The sequence below is a fragment of the Stegostoma tigrinum genome, chromosome 19, assembly GCF_030684315.1.
Source record: "Stegostoma tigrinum isolate sSteTig4 chromosome 19, sSteTig4.hap1, whole genome shotgun sequence".
In the NCBI taxonomy this organism is placed as follows: domain Eukaryota; kingdom Metazoa; phylum Chordata; class Chondrichthyes; order Orectolobiformes; family Stegostomatidae; genus Stegostoma; species Stegostoma tigrinum.
In genome coordinates, this window is record NC_081372.1 from 12,091,302 (window position 1) to 12,107,145 (window position 15,844).

At 40.8% G+C, this 15,844-nt stretch overlaps 1 protein-coding gene across 2 annotated transcripts in view; it reads right to left on the reverse strand.

Moving 5' to 3' along the window:
* The window catches only part of hm13 (histocompatibility (minor) 13), a 72,176-nt gene extending 58,205 nt beyond the window's left edge, over positions 1-13,971 (reverse strand). For both annotated transcript variants that reach the window (XM_048549780.2, XM_048549778.2), the window contains exons 1-4: positions 13,663-13,971; positions 7,087-7,185; positions 6,809-6,891; positions 976-1,064 (exon numbers count right to left, since the gene is read on the reverse strand). In XM_048549780.2, coding sequence (XP_048405737.1) covers positions 976-1,064; positions 6,809-6,891; positions 7,087-7,185; positions 13,663-13,956 — 565 coding nt within the window. In that variant the 5' untranslated portion in view covers positions 13,957-13,971. The remainder of the gene's footprint in view (positions 1-975; positions 1,065-6,808; positions 6,892-7,086; positions 7,186-13,662) is intronic.
* Positions 13,972-15,844: the final 1,873 nt, after the last annotated feature.

Sequence of the window (15,844 nt, forward strand, 5' to 3'; positions counted from 1 at the left end):
GTCTAGCACATGGTGGTGAGCTGCTGCAGTCCTTGTAGTCTTAAGTACACCTGAACAGCATTGCAAGTGGAAATATCACTTCCTTTGAATCAATACCAGCCTGATTTAAACATACAGAATATATCTAGTCAGCAAGTCAAAAAAATCTGGATTTAAAATGTACAGGTGTGAGAAATGTGAATTGCTTTAGCTGGAAGAGCCTCTCTGGTTGACTAACTTATCATCACTCACTATCCAGGTTATCTCAAGTGGCGGCTTGATATGCAATCCTTTGATACCTCAACACTGAGGTAAAGTGAGAAAAGATAGGGAAACAATTTAAATGCAGATGCACAGTCAGCTATGCCAGTTCTTTCTTTTTGTCAATCTATTACACAGCAAAAGATGAAGATAACCTTATATCACGCAGAGGGCGGTGCACATGTATGGAATGAGCTGCTGTAGAAGTGGTGGAGGCTGGTACAATTACAACATTTAAAAGGCATCTGGATGGGTATATGAATAGGAAGGATTGAGAGGAATCTGGGCTAAATGTTGGCAAATGGGACTAGATTTATTTAGGATATCTGGTCAGCATGAATGAATTGGAGGGAAGGGTGTGTTTCTATGCTGTACTGCTCTGTGACTCTATAACCAAACGCTCGAGTAAACATGGATGACAAGAAAACAAAACTAAAACAGCCCCTCAAAAGCAGGAGGCAGTTGCAAAGTATCCATCATATAGAATGGTATAACAGGAGTCCACATTTAAAAGGGGGGAAAAATCCAGTCACAACAGTCCAAGCAAGAACTCCTGAATTCGAGGTGATTGACAGTCTTTCACCCTCAAGTCACCCAGGGCTGAAAAGTTCCATATCAATGCAGCGTAGCAGTACACAATAATCCCAAATAAGACACTTGTCAACAGTGAAATTCCTTGCAAATGAGAGGTTATTTTATAGTAATGTTAGCACAGCAAAAAGACATACTACTTACCTTCCTTTGTTTCCCCTGTTCCCTGAGTGAACAGCAACTGATACTGTTTGTTTGGTAAATTGGTAGGAATAATTTTATTCATAGTTGGACTGAAACAAAAAAAGTATTATTAATGATCAAGATTTAAGAGTTCCATTTGTACATTAATAATTGAAGATTTATCATATCTTTGAAAACTAGAATATGGAACATGACAAATTCCCTTTCAGTTGCTATACACTTTGTGGCCAGCTCTGACTACACTGGGGAGTGGGCAAGTTTCCAAATCATCAACAATGCTGGGCACGCAAACAGCTATAGGAGAAGTACAACAATAGCTGATATACTACCCTACTGATCTGAAACCAAGCAACTATTCAGCAAAATATGCACATCTGCACAATACAGCTGGGAATGCATGTTCAAAATTACCAGTCTGTGCCAACTACACTACAGTTCCAACACATGACACTAGACTGGTTAGGAAGATGCAAATAGTACCTACTCTTGATACCTTAGTGACTTTGTAGCCATATAGACCGCAAAACTACCATGCTCAGTTAAGTGGAAGGCTGGGAATGCCTAGTGTTAATTGCTTGACAATACCATCGCCAGTTAGTCACAAGTCAGGTTTGGAACAGTAGGAAGCAAATGAAATTCAAGCCTGCAATTGTTCCTGCAAAAGGCTCAATCGTCCTGACATTTCATTAGAAATACGTGAACTCAGCTGCCACGTGCAGTAAATTGCTTGTCTATGTCATTGAGGTTTGTCTGTGTAGGGTGAGATAAACTGACAAAAAAGGGAAATGGATGATATGACTAAAAGCCTCCCTTTCAACACAAACAGATATAAACATCATTTCCTTCAATATTTTGGGTTAGTTAATGCAGCAGAGAGCAAACTTAAGGGTACAGACTAATGAAACACTGGCTACACTCCTGTCAGAATTTGTTCTTTTTTAAGGTTTCATTTAACGTGATCAAATGCTCTTCTCTCCCCGAAGCTCCGAGGACATTGCTAAACTCTCTTCCACTGTCACTCCAATGTGACAAAAGGTGGTTGAACTCTCTTCCACTAACACTTGATGCTATCTCAGTTGTTAAATTTAAGTCAGAGGTAGGCAATCTTTTAAGCAATGATACTGAGAAATATGGGCCAAAGGCACATATATGGAGCTTGGCCATAGATCAGCCATGATCTCACTGAATGGCAGAACAGGTTCGAGGGGCTGAATGCCTGCACCTGTTCCTACAATGCTTCAGAATGCTTGAAGTATCAAACCTGTGTGGGTCAGGGTGCATATACAGGAAAAGATTGATCTGTTCCATGTTTGTAAGTTCTTTTCTGCTGTATTTAATCCTGAGTACAAGAATAAAGGACAGAAAAGTTTGTGTAAATCCATGGGTAACAAGTATTTTTGAAGTGTAGTATTGGTTAAGCAAATACGACTGTTAACTTTAAGTCACGTGCCCTTAATCACCAAATGAGATAAACAGCAGCTTGGTTTTGTGGAAGATTGTGAAGCTTTAATCCTGTTCAGGCCACCAACAAAACCCTATTCTTCAAATACTGGCATGGGATCTTTTACATCTGTTTAACAGAAGAACAGGGCTGGAGTTTAAGGTATGCCAGAATACCACAGAGTCTTCTGATAGAAAGCAATGTTTTATTACAAGGGGACCTGAATGCAAGAATAGGGAGATTATGCTTCAATATACAGGGTGTTAGTGAGACCACTTCTGAAGTACTGCGCACAGTAATGTCACCATACTTATGGCAGGTTGACATTACTGGAAGCAGTGTGGGGAAATTTTAACTAGACTAACGTCTGGAATGAGTCAATGCGTAAAGAGGCAAGGCTAGGCAGCTAGATCTGTATCCTCTGGAGTTTAGAGGAGTGAAACGCAAGATCCCGAAGGGCATGACTAGGTGGATGTGGATGAATCTCTTGTGGGACAATCCAGCACTAGGGGTTGTCCATTTAAGACAGCGAAGAATATAATTTTTCTCAAGGTTGGCTATCTTTGGAATTTTCCTCATCAAAAGGCCATGGATGCTGAACCTTGAAGTATTTTTAAGGCAGAGGTAGAGAGATTTTTAATGACCAAGGGAATGAACAATAATCAAGGATACACACAAATGCAGAGTGGAGGTTGAACATCATGGCTGAACCAATTTTTTTTGAATGGCAGAGCAGGCTCAAAATGCCTACACTTGCTCCTTGTTTACTCCTTTAATATCACAACAACAATCTGGCTATAGGTCATGGGCTCAATTCCTGAGTTTAGAAATTAGCATATTTGCTTTTGAATCAAATTGTATGAACCAAACTAAAACAACACCTGGAACCAGAAAAGAACGCAGGACCTTTTACAATGATGGGACAAAGGGTCAACTTGGATCATTTGCTCCCCTGCAATGCTTTTCCTCACTGCATTTGCTACAACAAATGTAATGTGCATGGTTTGGTCTGGAAAATTACTTACCATTAGCAGCAATCTCATCTCAATACCAAAAAAATGTTAGAAGTTAAAACATTTTACATACTTCTTTCCAGATTAGCTTGTCTCTTATTCAAAAATGTCAGTTCACCTATTTCAAATTTCTTCGAACACTATAAGATCAGTTCATAAAACAAAAAGGACAATATATTGGCACATGAAGCCAATTCCATTGTCTAATAAGATCACTGATGACCTGACTTTGATCTCAACTCCCCTTTCCTATCTGCCTCCCACAACCTTCAATTCCTTGGTCAGTCAAAACCCTGAATATATTCAAGGCCGAGTTAGGCAATGAACCAGTCTCTGACATTCATTGTCATACAGAATGCCAAAGTCTAAAACATCACACAGAAGAAACTCTTTCGCATCTCTGCCTTAAATTGGAGACACCTTACTTTTGAACTATGTTGTCTATTTTAAGAACTCCCCCATGAGAGGAAATATTCTTTCAGAAGGTACCAGGGTGATAGACAGTCACACAGCAAAGAAATAGGACCTCAGTCCACCATATCTGTACCCAACTACACCCTACTTGACCCATAGCCTACCACTTTCTAGCATTTTAAGTGCTCATCCAGATTCTTCTTCAATGTTTTGAGAATACCTGCCTCTACCACTACCACTCTCTCAGGCAGCATGTTCCATATGTCTACCACTCACTGAGTGAAAAGTTTTTTCCTCAGATCCCCTCTAAACCACTTATTCCTCACCTTAAACTATGTTATCTGGTCATGGGTGAGTTGGCTATAGGGAAAAGATTCTCCTGATCTACTCTGTCTTTCATAATTTGGGTACCCCAGTCAGATCCCACACACCCCACCCAAACTCAGCGTCCACTGCTCCAAGGAAAACAAACTCAGCGTATCCAGTCTCTCCACAACTGAAGCCCTCCATCCCAGGCAACACCCTGGGGAATCTCTTCAACCTCTCCACTGCAATGACATCCTTCCAATAGTGTACAACCATTACTATACATAGTATTCCACCTGATACCTAACCAGCTTTTTATAAAACCTTGCTATATTCTAATTGCTCATTAAGGCTAGCATCCTGTTTGTCTTCGTCACCAAACTGTCTACATATGCTAACACCGTTAAGGAGCAAAGAGACCTTGGTTTACAAGTCCATTATTTCCAAGCACTCCCTAAAGACCTACATACATTGTGCATACCCTTCCATTATTAGACCTCCCAAAATGCATCTCTTTGCTTTTATCAGGTTGAAGTTCCACTTGCCACTACTTTGCCCAATTTAGCCAAGCGCATCCTTTCAAATTAACACCAATTTTCATGTCATCCGCTAACTCACTAATTATACCTTCTACATTCACATCTAAGTCACTGAATGTACACAACCCCAGCACCAAACCCTCTGGCACACCACTGGTCACAGGCTTCCAATTATATAAACAATCCTCCACGAACATCACTTTGGAGGGTCACTAATTTCCAAGGAATCGTTTGCCAGTTCAAGTCAGCTTACTGGGGAGAGGAAGAAAATCTGATAAATGTAAAATGCAGTTTCAGGAATAGGATGTTACACTGAAAATTGTTAAGTCCTAGGTATTCCATTGCATAAAATGTTGGTAAAGTCTCAGTTTTCTCTTAGCAGCTTACTAGGATGGGTGCAGGAGTCAGATTTCACTTCAGTTCAAAATTTCTGATTTCCTTTAACTTGTGTGCCAATCATTATTCCTTTCATTTTATTAAAAGCATGTTTTCTAAGTTTCTTTAATTTGTCGAATCATTGTTGCAACAAGTTCTCCAAAGTTACAGTTAGTTGCATTTAATAGTCGTGCTGGTGTTGTTCAGTTAATTTTTCAAAAAAGATGCTATCCAATACTAACTTCTGACATTTAAAATTAATAATTCAATTACTGTCGGCCAAAGAGGGTTCAAAATTTCTACCAGTTTGTGAGGACTGTTACAATCTTGGTAGAACCCAGTAATGTTTTAAAAAATGAAAGCCTGGGTATTTATGAATGAAACAAATCAGTTTAATGTAATTTTTAAAAACTATACAAGGAATAAAAGCAAACACCAGATACTATCTATCTATCCTGTGTCGACAGAATTCCTTCAGTGTGGAAACAAGTCCAACAAGTCCACACCAATCCTCCAAAAAGCATCCCACCCAGACCCATTCTCCCCCACCCGATGATCTTGCACTTCTCACAGCTAACGCACCTGCCAAAACACTACGGTAAGTTAGCATGGCCTACCCACCTAACTTGCATATCTTCGGACTCTGGGGTAAACCCACACAAACACCGAGAACATGCAAACTCCACACAGTCACCTGAGGTTAGAATAGCATCTGGGTCCCTGGCACTGAGAGGCAGTAGTGCTAACCGTTGAGCCATGTGCCACCCCTGTACTTTAACATCCAGAATATATGTAGTAAATGTAAATTAACAAGCAAATTCTAGTCAAACTTAAACTGTAAACCACACTAAATGACAGATGGAATAGAGGCAAATCTTATGAATTAGTTAAGCAGTCCACTCACATCTCAGTTACAAAGTACCTCCAACTTTGACTTCCTCAGGTGTAATTTCAGCTATTCTCCTTCTTGGAGCCCGTCTGAATCTCAGCCAATAGCAGCACACAATGGGTTCCAAGGACATCCACAGAATCTGCTCAACTCAGTTTAAATGACACTGATGCAATGTTACCTTCAAATAAAAAAATGCTGCAGCAATTTCTGTGATCTAGCCTGTACTTAGCCACTAAATACCCAGCTTGGGCTGATCAGTGTCCTCTTATGTATGTTTTAAACATGTTAAGTTTGCCAAGAGTAATGGTTCCTAAATTGCAGTTTGTCTTTGCTTCCTCAAAAACTGGCAGCGCTAGTTTTCTTTCTATTTTACCTATACACATTCACTTTACATTTTATTTAGGTAGAGCTTCCTTCAAAAAAGAATGAGTTAAAGTTAAAGATACATATCTCCTACAACTATGGATTCAGTGTAGTTTTGGCCGTACAGACTTGCTGGGGCAAACAGTCTCTCATGTACTGTATGATTCTATGTACTGAAAAGTACCTGCGACATTGAACAACTAGATTTTAAGAACACTACTTGGCACCATACAGACAATAAAATTCAGCTCTAATACAGCAACAATTTAAAACAACTGCTGGCATTCCTTGCCCAACTCTTTCCTCCCTCCTTCTCATGTACCCAGGATCACAAAACATTTCCACTCTAAGATGCCTGTCAACTAAATCAACCGGAGCTCTTTAATAAAGAATAGAGATTAACTATATGTTGCCATGCACAATAAGCCATAAGCATTTGCTACACAGCAAATGATTACCTTCTTCTCCACAGGACTCTTAGATCACATACCTTAAAGTGTGAGACAAAGCCAATATACCCAGTATGAAAAAATACATGGACAGCAGCAAGTTGATATATTCTTCAGAAAATATCTGAAAACAGAAAATGCTGCAGTTAGTTTCGTAGTTAGTGTGGTGATGTTGGTAAGGGAAAGGATGATGGAAATCAAGGCTACCACTTCAATTGGAGATATTTTAAGATTCAGCAATTCAACGGTTTTGGGTGGGGAGGTGAAAATAGAACAGGGGAGACTGAAAATTGAGGGACAATTTGATAAGTAATCTTACTTTGAAAAACAGATAAAGGCCAAACAGCGTGCAGCTGGCAATAATGGGGAACCTGGCTGCATCTCGACTTGTAATGGTCTCTGGCATATCGGAGGAATTCTGCAATAAAAAGAAATGGTAAGGCTCCAAGCATATTGTACTGTTAATTCAAGGTCAAGTTAAATATTTAATAGATGTTAAAGGCAAATTAAGCTGAAGCACAACACATTTTCCCTCATCACCAAATATGTTTCACTTATCTTGATAGGGCTTAAAACAATAGCATCCATTTATGGAAAACGTTTAATCCCAGTTAAGCAAATAATCTCAAACCCACTGTGTTTACAACATGGAAAAGAGAGAGGAAAAATAAAAATGCCAGATATCATTCATCCCTAGTGATTCCAAGGTTTTACATGCAAGTGCTAGAACACCACATAAAAGACCAGAAACAAAGCTGTATTACATCTAACATCAAGTCTTTCACAACTAGATAATAATCAAGGAATTTGTTTGCTATCTTAGTCTTCAGAGAAATGCTCCAAATTAAATGAATATAGTTACTGGCAGGGACAAAGGTCTGACTGGTAAAATGGTCAGTCTTTTCTACTTCTATAAAATTTACTTACATAGTTCCATCTGCAGCGATACTATGGGAATAATCATGTCAAGTTTATCTGAAATAATTACTCGAAGAGGACTGGAGATGCTACAACCTTGCCATTGCTCACGTTTTCCCAAATACATTGAGTAAACTCAAGAGGTCTAGTCTGGTTAAAAATAACCCAAAAAAACTGCAGATACTGTAAATCAGGAACAAAAACAGAAGTTGTTGGAAAAAAAACTCAGTAGGCCTGGCAGCATCTGAATAAAATTATAGTTAACATTTCAGGTCCGGTGACCCTTCCTCAGAACATCTAGTCTGGTGGTTGCTGTGGTAACAAACTATGAGGCACACCTAAACTGGAAAAAGGCTACAGAATAAGGAACTTGTCAAAATTATTTCAAAAGTGAACATATGGAAAACAATTTCACTGCACTTAATTTAGTTATCCTTTTCCATTCAAAATCTGTCAACTTGGAACATACCCAACAACTAAGCACCCACAGTCTGTTAGAAATAGAGAATTTCAAAATTTAGCAACAGTGAAGAACTGCATTGCCATCTCAATCTCAAATGAATGTCCTCTTATTACTGTATTCTGCAGTGTCATGATCTAAACAGTGAAAGTGATTTATTTCAATTATATTACTTCTGAACTTGTGAAATCCAGAGCAAACATATCTATTGGACTTAAATTTTTGCTCAAAGAGCAATCTGTAGCTAACCATATTGTCGTTTACAGATGGAAATCTGGTGGTGTACTTATTAGGTCTGGTGTGTAATTTAAAATTCACACATGGTCTTCTCAAACATATCTAATAAATCATTCAAATGCAACAAAAACTACAAACAGAAAGTCTAAAAATAGAAAATATTACCTGACACTGATAATAACAAAGTCACACACCCACCTGCAAATTCCTTAACATCCAGGGATGTGCCAAAATTAGGAGAACAGGCCAAAGAGGGTAACTCAACAACCCTACAGACCGAGCCTTCACAGACAATGCTACCTTTCACCTGTAGCCAGTTAGATAAATAACATATGAAAAATGTACTGGAGCTCAGTCTCACCATGCAACTCGTCGCAGATGCATCAACTTCCCTGAAGAAACAAAATCCCATCTGCACAATGAGGACACAATTCATTGTGTTACGTCGTATTTATCTTACATTAAATAGGTTGGATTTAAAACAGATCCAGCAGATCAACAAATACTGAATATACATGATGAACAGGCAGCTATGAGCAGTGGAACTGTATTCAACACAATCAACTTCATGGCAAGGTTAATCTTTCATTCTACTATTATTAATAAACTAGGGGCTTGATTATGTATCAATGAAGTGTGTAGGAGAGAATGCCAACAGCAGCACACGTATCTGTAAAACAGGCACCAGCCTGCTGAAACAAAAATGCTGCACTAAATGCGGAGAAACACTCCAACAACCAACCAGATTAAGACACTACAGTCCTGCCACATAGTTGTGAATGAAGGATGACAAATAACGAACCTGATGCAGCTCTTGGACTATCCCTATCCTCAATGCTAGCATTGCCACCAGATCAGTTAAAAGGAAGATGCTTAAGTATTTCCAACCATCATCTTCAGGTAGACATGTTGAGTAGATGATTCAATATAGCGTCCTCTTGTGATTACAGAAGCTAGATGACACCAGCTTGCTCGATCCAGACGACATCAAGAAATGGTTAGGTACACTGGATATAGCAAAGATGCACTCTGACCACAGCTGTGTGCATTACTGATGACTTGAGCTCCCCAATTAGCTATACACCTAACCAAGTTATTCCATTATAGCTACAACATCGGTATCAAACAGACAATGCAGAAACTGACTTAGAATTGTCCTGCCCACAAAACCCAGGACAAATCCAATCCACCCCATTACTGTCCGATCAGTCTGCTCTCAATCAAAGTGATGAGTACGGTTCCCACAGTTATATCAAGAGAGTCACTTAACAATAGCCAATGCACCAAAACTCCATTTGGGTTCTTCCAGGGCCAATCACCATCAGGCCTGATTACAAAAAGTTAAATTCTACAGGAAGGACAACAGTAATTGCCTTTGACATTGAGGGACCATTTAACTACATGTAGCATCAAGACCCTTAGTGATGGGTGGCACAGTCACTCAGTGGTTAGCACTGCTGCTTCACAGCGCCGGGGGCCTGGGTCCGATACCACCTTCAGGCCAGTATCTGTATGGAGTGTGCATATTCTCCGTCTGCATGGGAGTTCTGGTTTCCTCCCACATTCCATCGGTGTGCAGGTTAGATGGATTGGCCATGGTAAATTTCCAGGACATGTTCAGGGATATGCGGGGTTCCAGGGACAGGGGAGGGGGTGGGTCTAGGTGGGATGCTCTTTGGGTGTCGACTTAAAGAAGGCCCGTTTCCACACTGCAGGGATTCTATTATGATTCTGTGAAAATCAAAAAAAAATTTACAGGATAAAATATTTCTGGTTAGGAGCAAGATTATTTAGGAGACCAGTCATCTTCAACTCAGAACTTCACTACAGAAGTTCCTCAGGCAGCTCTAGGTTTATCCATGATGACGTCAATGATGATCTTTCCTCCATTATAATGACAGAAGTAAGGACATTCGATTCCAGCATCATTTGCAATTCTTGAGCTAGTGAAGCAATCAGCAGGCGTACACAATGAGATCTCGACAATATCCAGATTTGGACTGATAACTTGCAGGAAATATTTACATCATGTAAGTGCCAGACTGAGACCATCGCCAACAAGCAGTCTACCACCTTCTCTTAACATTGAACAGTATTCCAGCAGTCAACTCCTCCGCTGATGGGACTGGGAACAGCCATATAAATTCTGTGGCTACAAAGAATAGGTCCAAGATTGGGAATTCTGTGGAGTGTAACTTCTGACTCTCCATTGTGCATGCCCTCCACCTACAAAGCACAAAAGTTAGGAATTCAACTGAATACTCCACTTCCCTGGATGAATGCAGCTCAAACATCTAAAAGCTTGAAACCATCCATAACTGAGCAGTCCACTTCATCAGCATCTCATCCACCAACTACTACACTTAAGTAGTATTGCAGACAATGCTCCTCCAACACAGTACCTTCCAAACCCACAACCTGCATCACCTGGACGAATAAGGGCAGCAGATGCATAAGAAGATCTCCACTTGCAAGTTCCATCCAGGCCACAAACCAACCCAACTTGAAACTTTTTTTTCTGTTCCTTCATTGACACAGGATCAAAATCCACAAGTTTCCACGTAGCTACATCAGGACCACAGAGAAAAGCTTGCACCTTTGGATCAGCATCCCCACACAAATTACAAGTTTTAGTAATGGAAGAGAGACAGCTAAACAGGACATGAAAAAAGTGTCAAACATCAGGGTAGTACACCTTGAAGCTACGCTTTTATGAAAAGATAATTGATTAATGAGAGGAGATGAGGACACCTCCTCTTCTTATGCAGCAAATTATGATCAGGAATACACTGCATCAAACCCTAGTGGTAGTAGATTTAATAGTGAATTCCAAAGGGAATCAAACATGCTTTCAGAGCTGTAAATTTACAGAGCTATGGAGAGAGAACAGGAGAGGAGGACTAATTGAGCTGCTTTACAATAATTCCTTTGAACTCTATAATCAAAAACTTCAAAACGTATCTCCTTAAAATCTAACAGTAAACGTGCCATCAATTCTGAAAATAATCCAATTGTGCTTAATAGGTTAGCATCTCAACTGATGCCATCTATTTGATTTATTAATTACATCCTCAACTTTACAATTGAGCAGTAAGATGGATAATACAATAAAAGACATGGTAAGATGTACTGTTTAAAGACAGGAGAGATGAAGCACAGCAAGAATGGAAACAATATGGGAGGCAGCAAACCTGAACCAGCTCATCCCACATTCCCACCCTTACACCTGCGTCTCTGAAATGCTTCCTCTTGCAATTTGTTTTTGAAAACTAAAGCAGAATTTGTTCCTACCACACATTAGACAGTGCATTTTGAAATCAATCACCATATGTTAAAACCTTTCCTCATGTAATTTCCATTTCTTTTGCAATCACTTCATTTGTACCCTCCGATCTTTCATACATTGAAATCAATTTAATCTAAACTTTGGTCAATTTTAAACACATCCATTGAATCTGCTTCCAAGCTGTGTGTGCTCCAAGAAAAGTAAATAATCTCAGTTGTTCTAGTTTATTCAACTGCAATTTCTGAAATTATTTGAGCAAATCCCTTCTGCACACTCTCCAAAGTATTACCGTGAATGACACCACAATTTTGCAAGGGCCAAACTAGCAATTTGGAAAGTTCTGAAGGATGGTCACTGGATCTGAAATTTTACCTATGCTTTCTTTCCACAGATGCTGCCAGACCTATGGAGTTTTTCCAACTATTATTGTTTTTGTTAGCAATTTATTCACTAGAACTTCAAGCCCCTATGCATGGCATGCAGGATCCCGTATGCTTTATTGACGACTGCAACAGCCACTATACTTGGGATGGCTGTAAACATGTGCTTGGAAAGCTACCATATAAAGTCATCTTTAGACATCTGTTGTCTTACCAAAGATACACAGAATCAAAAGAAAAGTTAAAACAGAGAGCAAGGCCATTTGAGCTGGCTAGGATTATGCTGGTTCTCTGCAAGAGAACATCATTCGTTTCACTCCCCCACCTTATTTCCATCACCCCACAATTGTTTCTTCTTTTGAAAGCCTTCACCACACCCTCAGGCTGTGCATTCCATTTCACAACCACTCACCAGATAAGTTAAAAAAAAACTTGATGTCATTGTTACTTGTTAGCAAACCTTAAATCCGTGTCCTCCGGTTCATACCTTTTTGTCAATAGGAACAGTTTCACCCTAGTCTATTCTGACTTGACCCTTCACTATTCTCAACATGTCTAACATGTCTCATCACATTCATCTCTTCTTAGAGAGCAGCCCCCGCTTCTCCAATCTATCCTCATGATTGGAAGGTTCTTAGCTAGGCTGCTTCCCTTCAACTCTTTCCCGTACCCTCTCCAATACCTTCCTAAACATAAAATATTTAAGTATTTGATTATACAACACATATACATGCAACTTTAACTGAAACAAAGACATAGGTAACTTGCAACAGATCAAAGGCTACACTCCAGTAGTAAAGATAATAAAATGTGAGGCTGGATGAACACAGCAGGCCAAGCAGCATCTCAGGAGCACAAAAGCTGACGTTTCGGGCCTAGACCCTTCATCAGAGGCTCTGATGAAGGGTCTAGGCCCGAAACGTCAGCTTTTGTGCTCCTGAGATGCTGCTTGGCCTGCTGTGTTCATCCAGCCTCACATTTTATTATCTTGGAATCTCCAGCATCTGCAGTTCCCATTAACTCCAGTAGTAAATCCGGTTTGTGAACAGTGCAACAAAACTGCCAACTTCTTTTTCCTACCTGCTTTCTTAAGCTGTTGTGTCATCTCCCTAGAAGTATAACTAAAAATACAAACATACCGATGTCAAAATAAAAGACGACCTAGATGAAATTGATTTGAAGAGAAGCACAGAGGCAACCTAAGTCCAGCAGCATCAGTGAAAAGAAAATAAGTTAACGTTTCGATATAACACTGTGTGGAGCTGGAAGAACGCAGCGGGCCAGGCAGCAAAGTTGACGTTCCGAGTCCAGTGACCCTTCTTCAGTCACTGGACTCGAAGAGTTAAACTCTAGTTTCTCTCTTCACAGATGGCGGCAGACCAACAGTGCTTCTCCAGCAACGTGTGTGTTTGTTTGCTTAAGATCTCCAGCATCTTGCTCTTTGTTTTATTGTGAGCAATCAGCTTTTTTCTTGGGGTGGCGGGAGAAACAGGAGGAAACTTCAACCATCTGCCACTTGCTTCTGTAGGGTCTACAGGAAAGGAACGTGCATCGGCGGAGCCGGTTGTTTCTGCCTTCCTGCTGAGCCACAGCCATCCTACCCCCAGTAGTTACCTTAGACTTGGCACAGCTGACAGAGCGCAGGGCCCCGAAGAAGATGGGCAGCAGCGCCATCAACACCAGGCTTCCGTAAGCCACGGCCGAACCTTCCGGAGTCGCCACGAACCGGCCAGTGGCATTAGCGGCGATGGCTTCAGTGTCGTTGAGGGTCGCGTTGTTGGCGGCCAACGGACTCTCAATCTCCGCCATGTTGCCTCCCCGAGCAGAGCCTGAAAAAAGGCCACGTTTCCTTAACGGCCGGCGGCGGACGTGACGTCGCGCGAGGGAACCGGAAGGCGTCGTCGCCATAGCAACTGGCCATGAGAAGACCAGAAGGTAAAAGAGGACGGGAGGAGGCCGCTCAGCCCATTGAGCGTCCTTCTGTATGAAATGGGGACGGGAGGAGGCCACTCAGCGCCTCGAGCCTGCCTCTTAGGATATGGTGGGGGGGTGGCTTGAGGAGGCCACTCAGCCCCTCGAGCTTGTTCCTACAGTTCGTTCTGCTATAATGGTGTTCCGGCCGCACGAATTGGCTATAACACGACTGATGAGTAGGGGAGCGTTATGAAAACCCGAACTCGTGTTGGCTGTAATGCAATTCCGTTGGTCCGAGGAGGAAGACGTGTTGATATCATGTGATTGTGTCATGGGCTTTGTCCTAAATACACGCAATGTTCGCGCCAAAATTGTGCGTGCTGGCATGTGATCATTTTGCAGCTATTGTTGTGAAGTGCTTTCTGTTCGAGGTACAGTACTTCTTCATGTTTTTATTGCAAATTCTGCTGTGTTACCTACTAACATGCAAGGACAAAGTGGCAGAATGTCAGGAGGAAGTGTCCTGGTGATAAAATTGCGGGTGGTGAGTGCTATAACAGGCGATAACACTGGAAGAGAAGCTAGATGTTATAAAGTGTTTTCAGCGTAATGAGGGAACCTGTGAGATATAGTTCGCATTACAGGAAAAAAGGAGTCTACCTTACACACATCGGAGACAATGCAGAAAAGAATCAAGCCAGCTGTATTGCTGGAACAAGTCTGAGTGCTAGCAAATCTGAGAGGTCACAGACAAAGGAACTTGAGATGGAGCAGCTTTTAAGTGTGTCGATAGAAGATCAAATGAAAAAGCGACCTGGGACCATGTTTCTCTCCATAAAAGAGAAAACCTTATCAATTTATGAAGATCTAACAAAAAAGCTCAAAATCCTGCAGATGTGCCTGCCTTTAGAGCTTGCAGTGGCTGGTTTTGAGACACCTTTTGTAATGTAAAATTATGTGGCGAAGCTGCCAGTGCAGATAAGGAGCATGTGATGACATTTCTTCCTGTCCTAAAAATATTAATTGATAAAGATGGATGCAATTTGGATCACATTTTCAATTTGAATGAGACAGGTTTTGAAGAGCTGCTTGAATCCCACTGTGAAGACCTCGCTACAGTTGATCTATGACAACTTGTTGCTGAGGGTGAAGTGGAACCTCGAGATGAAGTAGTAGTCCAGGATGCAGCAGCTCAAGAGCTTTCCACTTCTCCTGTTTTGTCTCCTATGCTTAGAGAAATTGAGGAGCAGTTGCATCCCTTGGAGGACTTCAATACAATGCTGAAAGCAGCAGGATAGCAGTTTGTGGAATAAGATCTTATATGGCACCCTATGAATAGCTTCTTCATAAAAGAAGGAAAAGGACAAAGCAGCAAAAACTGGATGTCTTCTTTAAGCTAACCCCCAAGAAACGGTCAGAAAACAAGAACCACATCCATTCCATTTCTGGATTGGCTTTTTTGCCCTAACCCTGCAACCACATCTGCACCTGAAGGTGATGATGCCAACCCTCCGCTCCTGCATTAACAACAGAGCAGCCTCAAAATCTCTTCCCCATCAAATCATCTTGACATTTTTTTTCAAGATAAGGTGTTAAATTTACTTTTATTTCTTTATTAGATCTGAATTAAACATTTATTCAAACCGTGCTATCCTTTTGTGTTGGCTTTTGTATGATTTTGAGTGTTTTTTTTTGGTGGTTTGCCCCGAACTCCACTTTCCCATAGGCCCTGTTATTTCTATAACAAGGCCTATGGGACACAACTATTGCGTTATAGCAAAACTGACTATATAGGAAATAGGGACAGGAGCAGGCCATTCAGCTCCTCAAGCTTGTTTGTATATGATATAGGGACAGAGGTCATCCATCCCTTCCAACATGT